Source organism: Gastrolobium bilobum, unplaced genomic scaffold, assembly GCF_033153095.1.
Source record: "Gastrolobium bilobum isolate Gb01-03AN ecotype WA unplaced genomic scaffold, APGP_CSIRO_Gbil_v1 utg16848, whole genome shotgun sequence".
Taxonomy (NCBI): domain Eukaryota; kingdom Viridiplantae; phylum Streptophyta; class Magnoliopsida; order Fabales; family Fabaceae; genus Gastrolobium; species Gastrolobium bilobum.
In genome coordinates, this window is record NW_026899058.1 from 417,092 (window position 1) to 434,381 (window position 17,290).

Here is a 17,290-nt window from a genome sequence, read left to right on the forward strand (position 1 = left end):
TTCAAAGTGGATCAATTTAATTAAAATTGTGGTCCCTCATAAATTCAAAAAAGACCTACATTAGTCTCAAAAAGACTAAAATAGATCCACTTTAAATCTCATAGGGACCATGTGACTTTTTTTTATAATGGACTAAAGTGGGGACCGAATTTTTTGTTAGGGACCAAAAACGATATTTATTCTTATATTAGTTAGCAACGTACAAAGATGATTAAAATAACGTAGCAACACAAATTGATTAGAGAGAAAACTTATTCTTCCTCCCTTGTCACGTATCCATTTCCATGATTTCTCATTCCCATGATTTCTTAATCCTTTGTTATGGAAGCAACTAGATTATGAGCGGGTTCAAACGTTAATTTAAGCTTTTTTTACAAAAAAAAATTCGGAGGCGCGCCCCCGAACCCCCACCACTAAATGTGCAAACATAGAGAAATTTTTTTCTGGGTCCGCCATGATTTGCAAGAAAAGTTATAATGCATGCACGTCTTATAATTGTGCAAGGTTTGGAATGGGCTAGGCCCAAATTGAGTCGTAGAAACTGAGACAGTGGGCTAGGCCCAAATTAAGTTGGTAAAAACTGAGACGGTGGTTGTTCGGTGCTGGAGTTAGCCATGGAAGCAGCAGCATCCTCTTCTCAGAGAAAGTCGAAGAGGAAGCGAGCGGCGGCGGCAGCAGCGGATCCTGAACTCGAGCGTCTGAACTCGCTGCCGTGGAACCCCGCTCTTCCTCAACACGATGACGATGACTCTTTTGCCTTGTTCATTGGCTCCAATGAACTCGAAGGAGGTTAGCTCTCCTAATTTATTTTATTTTTTAATATTTTGAATAAATTTTGCATTTCGGCGTTGTATGTTGTATAACTTTGTAGGTTTTGTGTTATTTTATTGAATAAACGTGAGAATTAGGCATTTTTGTGTGGGTGTTGTAAGTTATATAACTGTTGCTATTTGAATGATATGTTGTATCTATTGGTGTTCTTATAAAGAAAAATGTTGCTTATGGTGTTTAAAATTTTACATTTGGCTGATTTTTATTTTTTTTATCTTATTTTTTGTTTGTGTTATGAATGCAGGTTTTCTTCAACTTGAGGAGATTGATGAGGCTGAGTATGGTTTGGATATTCCTGAGCCTGAAGGTGACAAGAGGAAGCAGAAGCCTAAACATAACAAAAATTTGAAGAAACAGAAGCAAGATGGAGTTGATGATGCTTGTAGCGATGTGCTTGAAGAGCAAGTCGAAGGAGAGTTGGTTAAAGATGAGGATACGAAGTCTCAAGTGAAGAAAAAGAAGAAGAAGAAGAAGAAAAACACTGCGGTTAAAGAGAACCTGAAGGTTGAGCAGTCAGATACTGGTAATTGCATTTTTAATTTTAAATAAATTAATTCCAAATATGTATATTATGTGCTAGGGTGAAGGGAAGCCTTGGCACAACGATTGGTGTTGTCTTCATGTGAGGTCACATGACTCTTGCAAATGCAAGGTTAGGCTGCCTGATAAAGACCACACAATGGATCTAACCCTTTCATAGACCCTGCGCATAGAGGGAGTTTTATAGCACCATGCCTTTTTTATTTTTATTTTTTTATGTTTATGTGCAAGCATGCCTGTGTGAATGTAGATTCCTGAAATGAGAATTGTTTGTGTAATGTTAATGATTGAAGATGGGAAAGATACATTGCCCTAATTGCGATATCTGCTTCTAGGTTTAGATACTAATGTGAAGGATGATATTGGGGAAGACGACATTGATGAAACTGAATTTTATGCATGGAATGAGTTGAGGCTTCATCCTCTCCTAATGAAAGCAATATACAAGCTTGGCTTCAAGGAACCAACACCCATACAAAAGGCTTGTATTCCAGCTGCTGCGCATCAAGGGAAGGTTGTTTAAAGTTCTTCTGGGCATTGTGTTGGTTTGAATCATAGCTTTGAGGATAACTCTTTTGTGTTCTTTTGACAGGATATTGTTGGTGCTGCAGAGACAGGGTCTGGGAAAACACTTGCATTTGGTTTGCCCATTTTGCAACGCCTTTTGGAGGAGCGAGAGAAGGCTTCGAAGATGGTTGAAGAAAAGGGTGAAGAACCTGAAAAATTTGCTGCTACAGGCCTTTTGAGGGCTCTTATCATTGCTCCGACTAGAGAACTTGCACTTCAGGTACTTGTCAAGGCATTTTGTTCATTTGGGTAATTGTTAGTTGCTTGACTGTTGAGGCAATGCTTGTTTGTTTTATTTATATTGTGTGATGTAAATAAAGTGAGAACTTTTATCTTGTATATTTAGTTTTATAGTAGTTACAACTTACAAGTCTCATGGTTTTGAGCTTGTTTGACACATCTTTATTTTTAGCCAAAAGCTATTTTTAAGTTGAAGTTTAAAAAAAGAGCTTAAAAAATAAAGCTAAAAGCTGTTAGGTGATTATAAATTTTTTAGATGATGTTCTTAGGGTTTTGAAGAGAGGACATGGAATGATTTATAATTAGGGTAAAGGATAAATAAAATAAAGGTAAAACTAGAAAATAAATGAGAACTCCAAACAGTTGATATACATCTTAAAAAAAAGCTCCTCCTGGGAGATTTTAGCTTTTTAGCTTTTCCCTTTTTTATTCATTATAAAGAAAACCTCTTTTATGATAAGAGCTTTTGTAAAATTATGTTTGACTAAATTTTTGCTTATAAGGAGAAGAGAAGCTAAAAATAAGACTTGCCAAACAGATACTTAATTTAGGCACTATTCTTGTCCATCAGAGGGAGTAACTTGGTGGGATTTTCTTCCTTGTTTACTTGCCAGCAATCCGGAGTTTTATGAGATGATAATGGATTTCCTAGGCTTTTATTGTAATGAGTGAGACAGGGTTATCTAACAGAATAAATGCAAAAATGAGCCTCCTGTTACTGGCAACCAGTATTGTATGCTCTATGGAATCTGTTTTGAGTCAATAATGGGTTCGACATTAGAAGCACTTGCAGTAATGGAGGGGAGGTTTTCCAAGTCAGATTAAAATTTGGACCTTTAGAAAAAATCTGGCATTAAAAATGGTATTTGGGTAGAAACTGGGACTTCCAGGTCTGTTTGAAAACTCAAATAAGTGCTCTAATTGAAAAGTTTAAGCACTGAAAACGATTCAATGGTGTTTGTTTAATACATACTGAGTGAAATTAAGTGAAGAAGTGCCGAAAACACTCAGCACCTCGGAGGTTTTTGCTTCAGTGTATTTGCTTTCATGACCTCGACGAAGAGAAAGTATGACTAAAACTATATATGCAGTTTTGTCAAGTAATCAATGTCATTTGCTTGATATTGTCGGACAGTCAGTCATTCTAATGGTCGTCTCCTTTAGTAATTAATTGCTTTTTTCTTTTTTGTTTAATTTTTGTGCATTATTGTCATTGCATATGGATATGGTATTTTGTACTTCTATTCACTGGTACTGCTGGACAAATGTCAAATTCAGTTGTCATGGAATTCAACTTCTGTTTTCATTGGACCTAATGATAAACTTAGAAAGCCATGCTGACCTGTAAACCTTTAGAATCTGATTAACTAAAATATAATCTGAAGATCTTTATAGTTAACGTGCTTTCTGGGACCCAACAGATATCATTAATGATAAAAGTGGTTATTTTTTTATTTGGTGCTGTAATTGCTTTTTCAGGTCGCTGATCATCTGAAAGCAGTTGCCAAGTATATTAATGTTAGAGTGACCCCTATTGTTGGGGGGATTTTAGCAGAAAAGCAGGAGAGACTTTTAAAAGCAAGGCCTGAGATTGTGGTCGGGACACCTGGGAGGTTATGGGAACTTATGTCAAGTGGAGAAAAACATCTAGTTGAGGTAATACTAACTCTATGTATTGTGAAGTTTGAATATCATTGAATTAAATTTTTTATTAAAATAATTGTCTTGATTAATTGAGGGCGAGCCTTGGAGTAGCAGTAAGGTTGTGTCTTATGAGCAGAAAGTCACAGGTTCAAGTTTGAGAAACAGCCTTCTTGCTAAAATGTAAGGATAAGTTTGTGTACAATCGACCCTCTCCTTATTCTCGTAAGTCGGGGAGCCTTGTGCATCGGGGTTGGCCCTTTACCCAATTGACTTGATTAATTATAATCCATTAGATACCCGACCCAAACAAGTTTGGGATAAAGGTTATGAATAATCCATTAGATTATTACCAAGGGGAAAACTGGAAGTGTTTTATAAGTAGGTGCTACGACCCATATTATAGGAGTTAGGCTTCGTTAGTTAGATGGTTAGGTTGTTAGGAGTAGTTAGCCCCTCATCTATATAAGGAAACATTCTTTCTGTACTTAGCATATTGGGAATTGAATTGTAGAATTGACTGAGAAGTCTCTTAGTGTGAAGGGGAGTGTCCCTTGTGAAGAGCTTGCTCTTGAATTGTGTTCATGTACTCTTTCCTGTTAATCAATAAAAAATTGTTCTTTCCTTCATTCTTTTTCCCTTTTCATCCTCTCCTATCCCCCATTTTTGTGATTCTTACCTTGTAATAATCTAGAGTCGTAACAATTGGTCCGATCCGTCGGATCTTTGAAGGGGTGAATGCCATGGGAGGAGCTTTGAAGAATTTTGGAAATCATAACAAGAAGAAGACCAGTGATTCAGAATTCAATGAAAAGTTGCAGAAAATAATAAAGATTCTTGATAGGTTGGTGGAGAAATGGGAAACACCAATTTGTGAAATCAAGAAGCACGATCTTGATGGAACTCTTGCAGTTTCCCAGCCAGATATGGATACCCAGAAAATGGAGATAGAAGAAGGTGGGTTTCACGATTTGTCTAAGGAACCCAAAATTATTGTTGAGGCCTCTTCAATCATGGGTGGCTGTGTTTCGAAATCAATTCGTGTATTGGAGACGAAAAACGAAACAGAAAAGACAAAAAAATTGCAGAAAGAAATGCAGCGAAAGTTAGAACACGAGGAGCCATTTGTTGGAATCAAGAAAATGCAAGAATCCGCAATCAGTGACCATATGTTCTTGGGCAATGGCCATCAAATCATCCAATTTTGAAGGCAAGGTGGACAAGGCCGCTGAACCAGAGCCTTTTTCTATTGTGGGTGTTTTTGCTTCGGCTCTAGAATCCATCACTAATATAGAAGCAAAACCTGATGTGGTGGTAGAAGAACGAGAGGCTGGAGAACAGGTAGAGAAGGTCGTAGTGAAGGAAGAGGGTGAACCCATATTGCTGAAATTAGAGGACTGTCCCATCAAAAGAAGAATAGTGGAGAAGGAGAGATGGGGAAGCTTGAGATGGCACCTATGAAAACGCAAGGGGTGAGCAGTTCCCAACCTCCGCCAAAGTTGCCAGAATTAAAGCCCAAATGCCGCTGACAACCAGTCTTCCCTTGTTGAGATGCCATTGGTATGCTCGAGGAAGAAATCAAGGGAAGGAAAGAGGAAGGGCAGCGTTGGACAAGAGATGGGTCTCAACTTTTGTCTAATGGATCAGACCCACAATGAGATTAGTGACAAGAAGCCCAAAAGTGGATGGGCAAAGGATATTGGGTTCAAGTGGTCACATGTGATGAAGACATACGATAAGTCATCACTAAACTCACCAAAGACTTTTCTTCTCTACCACACCTCAGGGGTTCCATGGAAGATTTACAGTCTACCTCAGTGTTATGATAAAAACGACGCCAAATTGAAGCTCTACTTTTCCTAGACCAGCAGAGCCAACCAGATCGGGAACTACAAGGTGAAGGGTGTCACATTAAAGTACCATCGACGTGCTTGCGTCCCACATGCTTCGAATCTTTGCCGCATGTCGCTTCAGTCAGATGCCAAACACTACAATCGAACCTTTGAACTAGCTAGCAAGATCAAGACATATGAGCCATCCTTTTCGGAGGATTTAGCATTCTTGGACGTTCAGAACGTCTACGAAACATAGAAGGATAACTTGCTCAAAGGGATTCACAAGAAGGAAGGGTTGACGTGTTTCGTTAACTGACCACAAAGGCCATTGTGCCTGTTGGGTGACGTGACAGCAGATCAGGGCTCGCTCAGCCGGTGTCTCCGAAGCGCGGGAATCTCGCATAACCATTTCTGGGATCATGGAGAATGGAGGAAAGAATTGCCTGCTATGAATATGCCTGATTACTTAGCACCAGTGAAAAGTTGGGGAACTTGGCATGAGGGTATTGCAGATTGGCGATATTTTGGAGTCATTTTTTTCGAGTTGTTCGTTGGTATTCCACCCTTGGTTGCAGAGCACCCTCAGGCTGTATTGGATATTGTTCTTAATTATAAGATACCATGGTTTGCGTTTCCTTCATTTTCAACCTCATTCATATGTGACAATTCCGACATTCTATTATATGTTACAAGTTCAATCATAATATGTTTTAGGTTAAGAGTTTGTTGGGTACATGAAAATTTTGGGCTAGGAGAATCTGACATAATATTTGCATTGGATGCTTTTGTTGATATTTGGTGGTATTTGTGGAAAAGCATGTTCCTGTTTGGAAACACAGCTTATGATTACGTACAATATTCTTCTTCCTTTTTTTACCATAGTCAGATACTTGGTTCTGATTTCGAGGATTTGAAGCAAAAAATTGGCAGTTATGCCTTGAGGGCTACATTGTGTGAATTGCAGATACTCCTCAATAGTGGTGTGGAATTTAAAGACATACTTGAAACTGCTCTTTTGATGGTTCATGGGTTACCGTGGCAGGGAGTTACGCCTCAACTTTTTGCTCGTATAAGTTCTCATTCTGGACAATTAATTCAGAAACACCTGAAACACTTACTGAATATGCTGGCCAAACAATCCTCTTGTTCTATAATGTACCCAATGGTAGTGGACGTTAATGCTTATGAAGAGAAACCTTCAGAAGACTTCATCATGTGCTGGGTTGTTTAAGGGGGCTGTTGTGCAGTTCCAATCTGTCCTTACGGCTGGACATGTTAACAATTCTGCAGCAAGGAGAGTCTTTGTGCAGTTGCAGCACTAACTCACTACTGAAGCTCCCTCAGAAGATAACATCACCATGCAGGAACAGTTTACCTATTTCAACCTTGAGGACAAGGTTGTTTTATAGGGGGCCGCATTGTTACGACCCATATTATAGGAGTTAGGCTTTGTTAGTTAGATGGTTAGGTTGTTAGGAGTAGTTAGCCCCTCATCTATATAAGGGCAACATTCTTTCTGTCATTAGCATCTTGGGAATTGAATTGTAGAATTGACTGAGAAGTCTCTCAGTGTGAAGGGGAGTTCCCCTTGTGAAGAGCTTGCTCTTGAATTGTGTCCATGTACTCTTTCCTGTTAATCAATAAAGAATTGTTCTTTCCTTCATTCTTTTTCCCTTTTCATCCTCTCCTATCCTCCATTAGGATCCAGGGTCTGCCAATGGCTCCCCCTGTCCGGGTAACAGCTTAACATTAGGATCCATAGGTGTATCAATAGGTTTACATCCCAACATACCAGTCTCATCTAGGATATCCAGTGCATACTTCCTCTGACAAATGGAGATGCCCTGCCTAGACTGTGCCACTTCAATTCCTAAGAAATATCGAAGTCTGCCAAGATCTTTGGTCTGAAATTGATTGAATAAGTACTTCTTTAACTGATCAATCCCAACTTGATCGCTGCCAGTAATAATGATGTCATCAACATAGACCAGGAGATAGATGCACTTGCCAGAAGAGCTATACCTATAGAAGACAGAATGATCGGCTTTACTTCTGGTTAAGCCAAAGGATTGAACAGCAGAACTAAAGCGACTAAACCAAGCCCGAGGGGACTGCTTCAGGCCATATAAAGATTTACGAAGCTTACATACCATTCCAGAATTCTCCCCCTGAGCAACAAAACCTGGTGGTTGATCCATATATACTTCCTCTTGCAAGTCACCATGTAAGAATGCATTTTTGATATCAAGCTGTAGAAGAGGCCATTGATGAATGGCAGCAAGTGCAAGAAATAGGCGAACAAATGCCATTTTTGCAACAGGAAAAAAAGTATCCCCATAGTCAAGACCAAATATCTGAGTGAACCCCTTGGCCACCAAACGAGCTTTGAGGCGATCAACAGTGCCATCAGGACCAACTTTGATAGTGAATACCCATCGACAACCGACAACTGACTTTCCAGGAGTAGCATGAACAAGATCCCATGTGCCATTGGAGTGAAGTGCTTGCATTTCATCAATCATTGCTTGACGCCAACCCGGATGAGAGAGTGCATCACCTGTGGTTTTAGAAATAGAAATAGACAAAATACTAGAAACAAAAGTAAAATGTGGTGAAGAAAGTCTATCATAACTCAAGAAACTATAAAGTGGATGAGGGTTACGAGTGGATCGAATACCTTTGCGAAGGGCAATGGGAGTAATTTCTGATGGAGGATCCGAAGGGGAAGAGTCGACAGCAGCAGGCGGTGAGTCAGTAAGGGTCAAATCCGCTGGAGGCGCAGGCTGACGACGCTGGTAGATGAGAAAAGGACGGTCCTCAGGGATGGAGGCAAGGGGATGCTCTTCCGGGATAGTCTCCTGCAACTGGTAAAGACAAATCAAGAAAAGGAACAGGAAGAACTTGATCAACTTGTGTTATCTGAGATGGGATAGAATGAAAAGGCTGTTGATCAAGGAAAGTGACATCAGCTGAGACAATATAACGCTTGAGATCAGGAGAGTAGCAACGATACCCCTTTTGAAAACGAGTATATCCAAGGAAAATACACTTGAAGGCTTTGGATGTTAATTTATCTTTTCCTGGAGTAAGATCATGAACAAAGCAGGTACATCCAAATACATGTGGAGGTAGAGGATAGGAAGGTGCTCCTGGAAATAAAACACTATGTGGAACTTCGTTATTGAGTACGGAAGATGGCATGCGATTGATGAGAAAGCAAGAGGTGATTATAGCATCTGCCCAAAAACGAAGTGGAACATTCATATGAATTAGTAGGGTACGAGCAGTTTCAACCAGATGTCGATTCTTACGTTCGGCCACTCCATTTTGTTGTGGAGTGTGTGGACAAGTGGTCTGATGTAACGTCCCACGTTTCTCTAAAAAATTAGAAAACTCAAGAGGCACATATTCTTTTGCATTATCACTGCGCAAAATTTGAATAGAAGCACCAAATTGAGTATTTATCTCAGCACAAAGTTTTTGATAAATTGAAAATAATTCAGAACGATTTTTCATTAAATAAACCCAAGTGCAACGAGAGAAATCATCAATAAAGGTGACAAAATACTGAAAACCCAAAACAAACATTGTTCGACTAGGACCCCAAATATCAGAATGAACAATAGAAAAAGGAGCATCAGCTCTTTTATCGACTCTATTAGCAAAGGAGGAGCGAGTGTGCTTTCCTTGCTGACAAGAATGACAATTTAAAGACTTAAGACTGGATAAAAAGGGAACCATATGCTGAAGCTTGGAGAGGCTTGGATGACCCAGACGACTGTGAATTAGCTCAGGAGACTCTGTGAGAGAACAGGCTACTGGAGAAGGTGATGCAATCAGATAGTAGAGACCTCGTGACTCAATGCCTGCTCCAATCGTCTTCCCCGTACCCGAATCCTGCATAGAAAAGGATTGTTTAGAGAAGGTAACAGTACATGAAAGAGAATGAATCAACTGGCTAACAGAGATTAAATTAAAAGGAATGCCAGGAATATAATAAACAGAACTCAAAGTTAAAAGGGGAGTTGGGTTGGCTTCTCCAATTCCACGAGCCGGAGCCTTAGTGCCATCAACAAGAGTGACAGGGGTGACAGGGGGTAGGTTATTAGAATAAGAAAGTGAAGTGAAGAGATCTTTATTACCACAAAGATGATGAGTAGCACCTGAGTCTATTATCCAGGGTCCAAGAAATGATTGATAAAAACAAGCAACATGATTACCAGTGTCTTGAGTAGGATGTTGAGAAGAAACCTTCTTGAGAAGTGCCTCATAGTCGGCACTTGAAAGAGTTACTAATCCAGTTGAAGGTGGTGTAGCATCAGTTTGAGCAAAGTTGGCAGTCAATGGCTTCAAATGAGGGTACTTCCTATAACAGCGTTCTTCAAAATGCCCAAGATTCTGGCAATAATTGCAACGAGGCCTCTGTCTGCGGCCACATCCCCGACCGCGTCCACTGTTCCAATTGGAATCACTGGTCCGAGAAAAGAATGGAGATGGGGTAGTACTGGAGATGATGCCAGTCGTGTTTTTGGACGCATTACATGAGCCCTCCATCACAAAATAAAATAAAGGAGATGACCAGATCTGAAAAGAGGAGAGGAAGGTTCTGTCTCAGAATGGCCGATTTTTTTTTTTGCGTGAACAGTACCTGTACGGACGCGTGAACAGTGTCTGTACGGACGCTATGAACAATAAACTGTACGGACGAGCTGAACAGTGAGCCGTACGGATGATGGACAGTAAATCTGTACGGACGGTGAACGGTGAAATCTGTACGGACGATAAACAGTGAAAATTGTACGGACTGTACGGACGCGGTGAACAGTACTTTTTTTTTTTTTTTAAAAAACCCGCGTGAACAGTGTAGAACCAAGCCGGAGGGACGCACGGCGTTAGAGGAAGGAGAGAACGCCTAAGCAGTGGGCTTAGGGTTTTAGCGGAAGCGAAAATTCCCAGAACAAAGACCTCTGGTACCAAATTAGAATGTATGAATGTATTGTATTCAATTATGTATAGAACTATACAAAAGACCTCTATTTAAAGAGGTTAAATGACCTAATGGGCCAAGCCCAAATAATCTACTAGAATAACAGAATAATAAATAATATAATACTATTTAATATTATATTATTTCTAACAGTAATGACAATGTATGCATACTAGATAGCGTCTATATAATTTTGCCTGTGTTTTTCCCTCCTTATTTTTGATACATAGCTGCTGCTGGATAAATTTACACATGGTAATATGTTGGAGTTCAATGCATAGACCTGACATTGTTTTGAAAGTCATTTTTGATGTCGACCATCTTGTTTTGCAGTTACATTCACTGTCTTTCTTTGTGCTTGATGAGGCTGATCGAATGGTACAAAGTGGTCATTTTAAGGAGTTACAATCAATAATTGATATGCTTCCCATGTCCAATATCCCCACTGAAGATAATTTCCAATATGCACAAAATTGTCTTACAGTTTCTAGCTACCAAAGAAAGAAAAGGCAAACTCTTGTTTTTTCAGCAACTGTAGCACTGTCTTCTGATTTTCGCAAGAAGCTAAAGCACGGATCAATTAAACAGAAGCAATCATTGATAGATGGATTGAATTCCATAGAAACTCTTTCTGAGCGAGCAGGAATGAGATCCAATGCCGCAATTATTGATCTTACCAATCCGTCAGTATTAGCAGCTAAGCTTGAGGAATCATTTATTGAGTATGTAAACTCATCTAAACTCTATTAACTCAAGTTTTACAAAATACTAATATTTTTTTAGTGGTATAATCACTTTGACTAAAATTGTTATTTGATTTGGTGCTGTTATTATTTTCCCCTAGTATTGGGATGGGTCATATATGCTACTCTAAGGCCAGTTGCTATTATTCCTCCTTGTGTAAATAGAGTTTTAGTTCATTGTTGAACTTTCTTGCTTAGTTTCTAAGATACTCCTTCATGGTCCCCTTTACAATCTTTTTAAGTTGAACTCATTATGCATGATAAAGTCGCTAGGTAATGTTTAATCTGACATGAAATGTAATTTTGTTCGATGACATAACATTACTTATTTGTTACGGGATGCAGATGCAAGGAAGAAGATAAAGATGCCTATTTGTATTATATTTTGACTGTTCATGGACAAGGCCGCATGATAGTTTTTTGTACGTCAATTGCAGCTTTGCGCCATATTTCTTCTTTACTGCGCATTCTTGGCATAAATGTTTGGACTCTTCATGCACAAATGCAACAGCGAGCACGTTTAAAGGTATGATCCTTTCTCTGCCCCAATCCTGGGCTTCTTTTTCTTTTTTTTTTTTTAAAAAATTTCTTTGTTTTGCTCAATGGTATAGTTCAACTTTGAGTCATCACATTTCATTTTCTTTCTCACTAGTATACAAAATTATTTTTGGTCATTGGTTGAATGCTGCATTTGCAATAATTAATGAAGTTGTAGAATGAATTTCATAAAGCATTTGCAAATCCCAATACGCCTAAGAAATTGCAACTCCCTTAATTAAACCATTTGTGGAGCATCCTGAAGAGGTCATGAACACAATCTCGTCTCATAAAAAGTTGAGAGGCAGTAAGGCATCTACAAAGATGTGAGCATTTTACTCCAACTAATTGTGCCAAATGACTGCAAAGTATGATCAGTGCCACAAAAATTTGGCCTCCTTAATGCCAAACTAACTGTCAGAAATCCTTCCTAAATAGGATATACCCAAGGCTTGCCAAAATCCTGAACAAATTGTTCATAATAAATCTGCTGCCTTGCAGTGCACAATAGATTCTGAAGTAGAACAGCACATATCACAGATCAAGAGAGAGAGAGAGAGAGAGAGCAGTGTGAGGCCTATGTCCTGCTGCAGTCAGTAGTGTTGATCCTATTAAGTATCATTGCCCAGAAAAAAGACTTGACTCTAGAGAGAGCTTCATATTTCAATATCAGTTTACCTACAAGAAATCTGTGTTAATTAGGGTAATAAGTAATATGTTAGGAATTGGACGAAGGAAAGAAAACAAACTAGAGGAACCCGGCCTCCAAAATCTTGTTTTGAAGATTTCTAATGCTCAACTAATGTGCTTTTCTACTGTTTTCCCCCCCTCTAATGATTTGTATCATGATAGATGCTGATATGAACTGACTCACTGAGTTTTTGAAGTATATAGTCCATCCATGAGCATCATGTGTGTCTACTTTGTCTCTCCTTTCGTTGGGCGTTGAACTCAGATTCTTCAAATTGTGATTGACTTGATTATCTTAGTACTGAGTAATCCTTTAATTTGATTGAATGTTGAATTTTATTTCCCTCATCTATTTATTGTTGTTCCCCCCCTTGTATAATGTAGGCCATGGATCGCTTTCGTGAAAATGAAAACGGCATTCTTGTTGCTACAGATGTTGCTGCAAGGGGTCTTGATATTCCTGGTGTTAGAACTGTTGTCCACTACCAGCTTCCACATTCAGCAGAGGTAAGTCAATATCTTGCTTCTTTCATCCGTATACTTATATATCACATCTGAAACTTGTTTCTTGTTTGTAGGTTTATGTTCATAGAAGTGGAAGAACAGCTAGAGCTTCTGCCGAAGGTTGTAGCATTGCTTTAATCTCATCAAGAGATACGTCAAAGTTTGCTTCATTGTGCAAGTCATTTTCTAAGGTTGGCAGTTCTTTCATTTTAAATTTAAACATACAAGTTTGAGATATTAAAGTTGTATTTTATAGCTATTATTTTAAATTTTAATTATCTCTTATTGATACCAGTTAGTAAGAATTAGTTCAGAGTTGTTTTTGAATAAAACTGAATAAACTAAATAATATCTTTTATTTGAAATAAGTCAGCAGTTCTTTTTGCTTCATCTAGACCAAAATAGTGATTTACATTTCGGTTTATTCTCTTGGTCGTATATACAGGATGCCTTTCAGCGATTTCCCTTAGAGAATTCATACCTGCCAGAGGTCCTCAAACGAATGTCTCTGGCGCGTCAAATAGACAAGATAACACGGAAGGATTCCCAGGTATACAGATTCACATGAATTCATACTGATAAGTTTTGGGACTTGATGCAACCTGTGTTAGTTACTTAGATGTATCGAGTTTGCTGGAATTTGTCAATTTTGTGTTTTATGATTTGAAATGGTTTTGAATGTATCTTGTTGCATGCCCTCACTTTTCAGTCAAGCAATTAAATTTCTGTTTTGCTTGATTACTTCCTTTCTGGCAGTCTCTTTAAACAATGTTTCCTCATTTGAGTTTTTAAGATATATCAGTGCTTGTAGATTTGTTAGATTGTATTTTCCTTGTTAGGAATGTTATGCTTCAACTAGTTGTGACCAGATGTGTGTACTCGTATCGTATGTAGAAATTTTATTTTTCTTCCTTATTTCAGGTGAAGGCTGAGAAAAGCTGGTTTGATCGGAATGCTAACTTAGTGGAATTAGTTACAGAAAATTACAATAGTGAGGAGGAACAAGTGAACAAACATAAGCAAATGAAATCCAGCTCTAGACAATTGAAGAAATTGCAGGAGGTTTGATACTCAACTTTTTTATTTTTATTTTTTTATCTTTTAAACTTGAAAAGATACATAGCCACTCCCCCCCCTTTTTTTCCACTTTATTTAATTCTTCTCAAATTTTACTATTTGCAGGAGCTCAACATGCTGATTTCACGTCCTTTACAATCAAAAACATTTTCACATCGATATTTAGCAGGGGTATGGCACTTACTGTTTCCCACATCTGTCACGTCTCTTGACCAAGATATAATTCTATCTTTTAATGTTATTTATTTGAATAGCATAGCGAATGCAGGTCAAGGCATAAAGTAGAGAACGACAATATTGATTTTAATATTTCTTAATGGAGATATATATACTTTTGTGCATGGGTCTTTTCCTGTTTCATTCCAAAGTGGGATCTTGGGTTGTTTTATCTCTACTACCACTAGTAATTGGGATGAAATTGCTTTTATGGACTGGAAGGAAATGCACTTGATATTAGGTTCTGGAAACTTTTACCATGCCACCAGAATATGGCCCATGTGTCCCATTGTCTACAATAAAATGAATCATTATATTTTCCTATTCCAGATGTTAGCTGTGTACATAGAACCTGGATAAGCTTGATACTTCTGTCGTAATAAAAAAAGGATTATTGGCATTTTTCTGTTGGATGATTCCTCAGATTGTCTTCACCGATAAATGTCAAGATGATAAACTCATGCCTTAATATTTTAAAATTGTTTAGACAAACATTATTGGAAACATGCTTATTATTTCTTTTCCTTTCAACTTTTACCTCGAAGGTTTGAGGACAAAACTCTGAAATGTAATACTCTTTTCCAGGCTGGTGTTACACCCCTCATGCAAGAACAACTGCAACAATTAGCAAGGCAAAAACTCAGTGATCACCAGGGTTCAGGACTAGGCAAAAAGGGAAAGTTGGTTGTGATTGGTCAAGATTGTGTGGAAGCACTTCAGGCCCTACGGAGTTCCGGTGAAGAGGTAGAATGTTCACCTTTTTCCATATTCTGGCAATTGTTATTGCTTGTGAATTGTGTCACAGACGAGGAAAGATCAGAGATGAGATTTGTCTGCCTGACCAGTAAATTGAAAATGTTTTTTCTTTTTGTCTATATTTAAGTCCTCATGTTCGAAATGTCAAATATGCAAACAGAAAAAGAGCATTGCAAAAATTGCTTAATTTTTTGCTCTCTTTTTTTTTTTTTTTCTCCCTTCCTTTCTTCAAGTGGCTTATAATTTCATACCCTTTGACATGAAAAATGCTCTTGGCTGAACAGTTTAATTCTACGAAACATGATAGCTATATTATATTTATTATTTGATTTTATTTTTATCATCTGTCAATGTAAACTTTTTTACACTATCATCTAATAATGTATATTGCCCCATCTTTAAAATAGTTTGAATTCGATAACTATCTTGAGAGATCAAACACTTTTAATGATGTCACAGCATATAATTTGGTAATGGTGTATAACAACTTTACATTGATAATGGATCAGAATTAAACTCCTCATTATTTGAAAAGTAGAACTAGTTTCTTGTAGCTGTAATGTTAGGAATTTCTGTTTAGTAGAAAAGTAAATTCAACTTACTTCAAGATTGAACTTATGTATTTTGTTCGTTTTGTTCTTCCTTTTGCCCCTTTTTCCTCACAGGTGCGCATGGATGTCAAGGATTTCACAGGAAAACAAAGAAATATGGAGAATTTAAAAAGAAAAAGAAAAGAGGAGAAGAAACGTATTTTTTTTAGTCTTAATATGTCTTTTTCTTCCATACTCTATTAATTTAATTGTCTGAGTAATATTTGTGCTTCTAGTTGGTAAAAATTCTGGTATATTGTTCCAGGTTTGCGTGATCAGCGTAGAAAGAAGAGAAAGCTAAAGAAGCAGGACGAATTGAATTGTATACATAACTGAGACACTAGGTAAATTTCTATACCAACCGAAATTTTGTCACGAGTTGCTAGATTTTTGAAGGCATCACCTGTAGTTTCTCCTGCCTAGTTTTGGAGCTTTGAATTTGTCTATGAATATCTCATACAAAATCCAATACTGAGTAGCTGTTATGATTAAGTTTATGTCATGTGAACCCATTGTCATATTTGATAGTTATCACGTAATAGCCATGCTTGAAAAATGCAGTCTCTCTCGAGCTCCACATTGACCGGCAGTAATTTATTGCTGCCGCAGAGGCTTGAGACTTTCTTGAGGGATTACATGGTTTGGAATTTTGCCTAGTCGCCTTACTTTTCATCATGACATCAAATTTGGTCTGAAAAAAGACCAACAAGGAGTATATTTTGGACTCTCCCTTTTTTCACAATCCACTCATCAATGATGTATTGTTGACATTCTAATTAAGATTCATGAAAATGTAACCTTACCAATTGGAGGATGATGATGGATGGCTTTCAGTTATTTGTTAATAAGCCGAAATTGAACAGAATGATGCATCTAGTTTTCATTTTGGCAAGGATAGGGTGTTTTTCACTAATCATGATAAGAAAACAAGAGCTTCCACCCAAACTGAAGCAGACATGGAACCTCAGTCAATGATAAACTTCCCCCCTACATCAGAAAGTGGTGTAACAATGATAAAAAATAAAAAATAAAAGCAAAGCGAAGATTTGAGTTTTACTACTTTAATGATGACGTGTAAAAAAGTAAAAGAAATATTGAAAAAAAGGTGTAATTATGAAGTCATTACTCATTAGTTATAAAATCATAAAGTATATTATTCAGAGTTGGATTAGTTTTGGGGATTATTAAAATATTGAGGAAAGATATTTGCACATATCTAATTTTACAGACTCTTAATGTTCAATTATTAAATTTTTTAATTACATGAATACTAACATTTCATCGCAAATTGAAATTACAAATTTATGATTAATTTAAAAAAAAAATCATCGGTCGTATATATAAATATGATTTAGTGAATTATGTCAATGTATAGAAATAAATAATAAATATAATAATAACAATATTATGATTAACAAATAGTATGGCTTAGTGGTAAACTTAATATATTTTTAACTTCAGACTCCTGAAGAATGTAAATATTTTGAATAAAATTTCAGAAGCCGATTTCATACGGGTTGAACGTTCCTATGCCCA

General features: G+C 37.5%; 1 protein-coding gene across 1 annotated transcript; it reads left to right on the forward strand.

Moving 5' to 3' along the window:
• The first annotated feature begins 614 nt into the window (after nucleotides 1–614).
• Nucleotides 615–16,561, forward strand: LOC133286733 (DEAD-box ATP-dependent RNA helicase 13). Its single transcript, XM_061484184.1, has 15 exons — nucleotides 615–789; nucleotides 1,076–1,354; nucleotides 1,707–1,885; nucleotides 1,964–2,158; nucleotides 3,658–3,834; nucleotides 10,975–11,363; nucleotides 11,730–11,910; nucleotides 12,996–13,118; nucleotides 13,190–13,306; nucleotides 13,561–13,665; nucleotides 14,037–14,177; nucleotides 14,298–14,363; nucleotides 14,994–15,152; nucleotides 15,830–15,911; nucleotides 16,020–16,561. Exons 1-15 carry the CDS (start codon nucleotides 615–617, stop codon nucleotides 16,088–16,090), a joined length of 2,439 nt encoding a protein of 812 aa, XP_061340168.1. The 3' UTR covers nucleotides 16,091–16,561.
• Nucleotides 16,562–17,290: the final 729 nt, after the last annotated feature.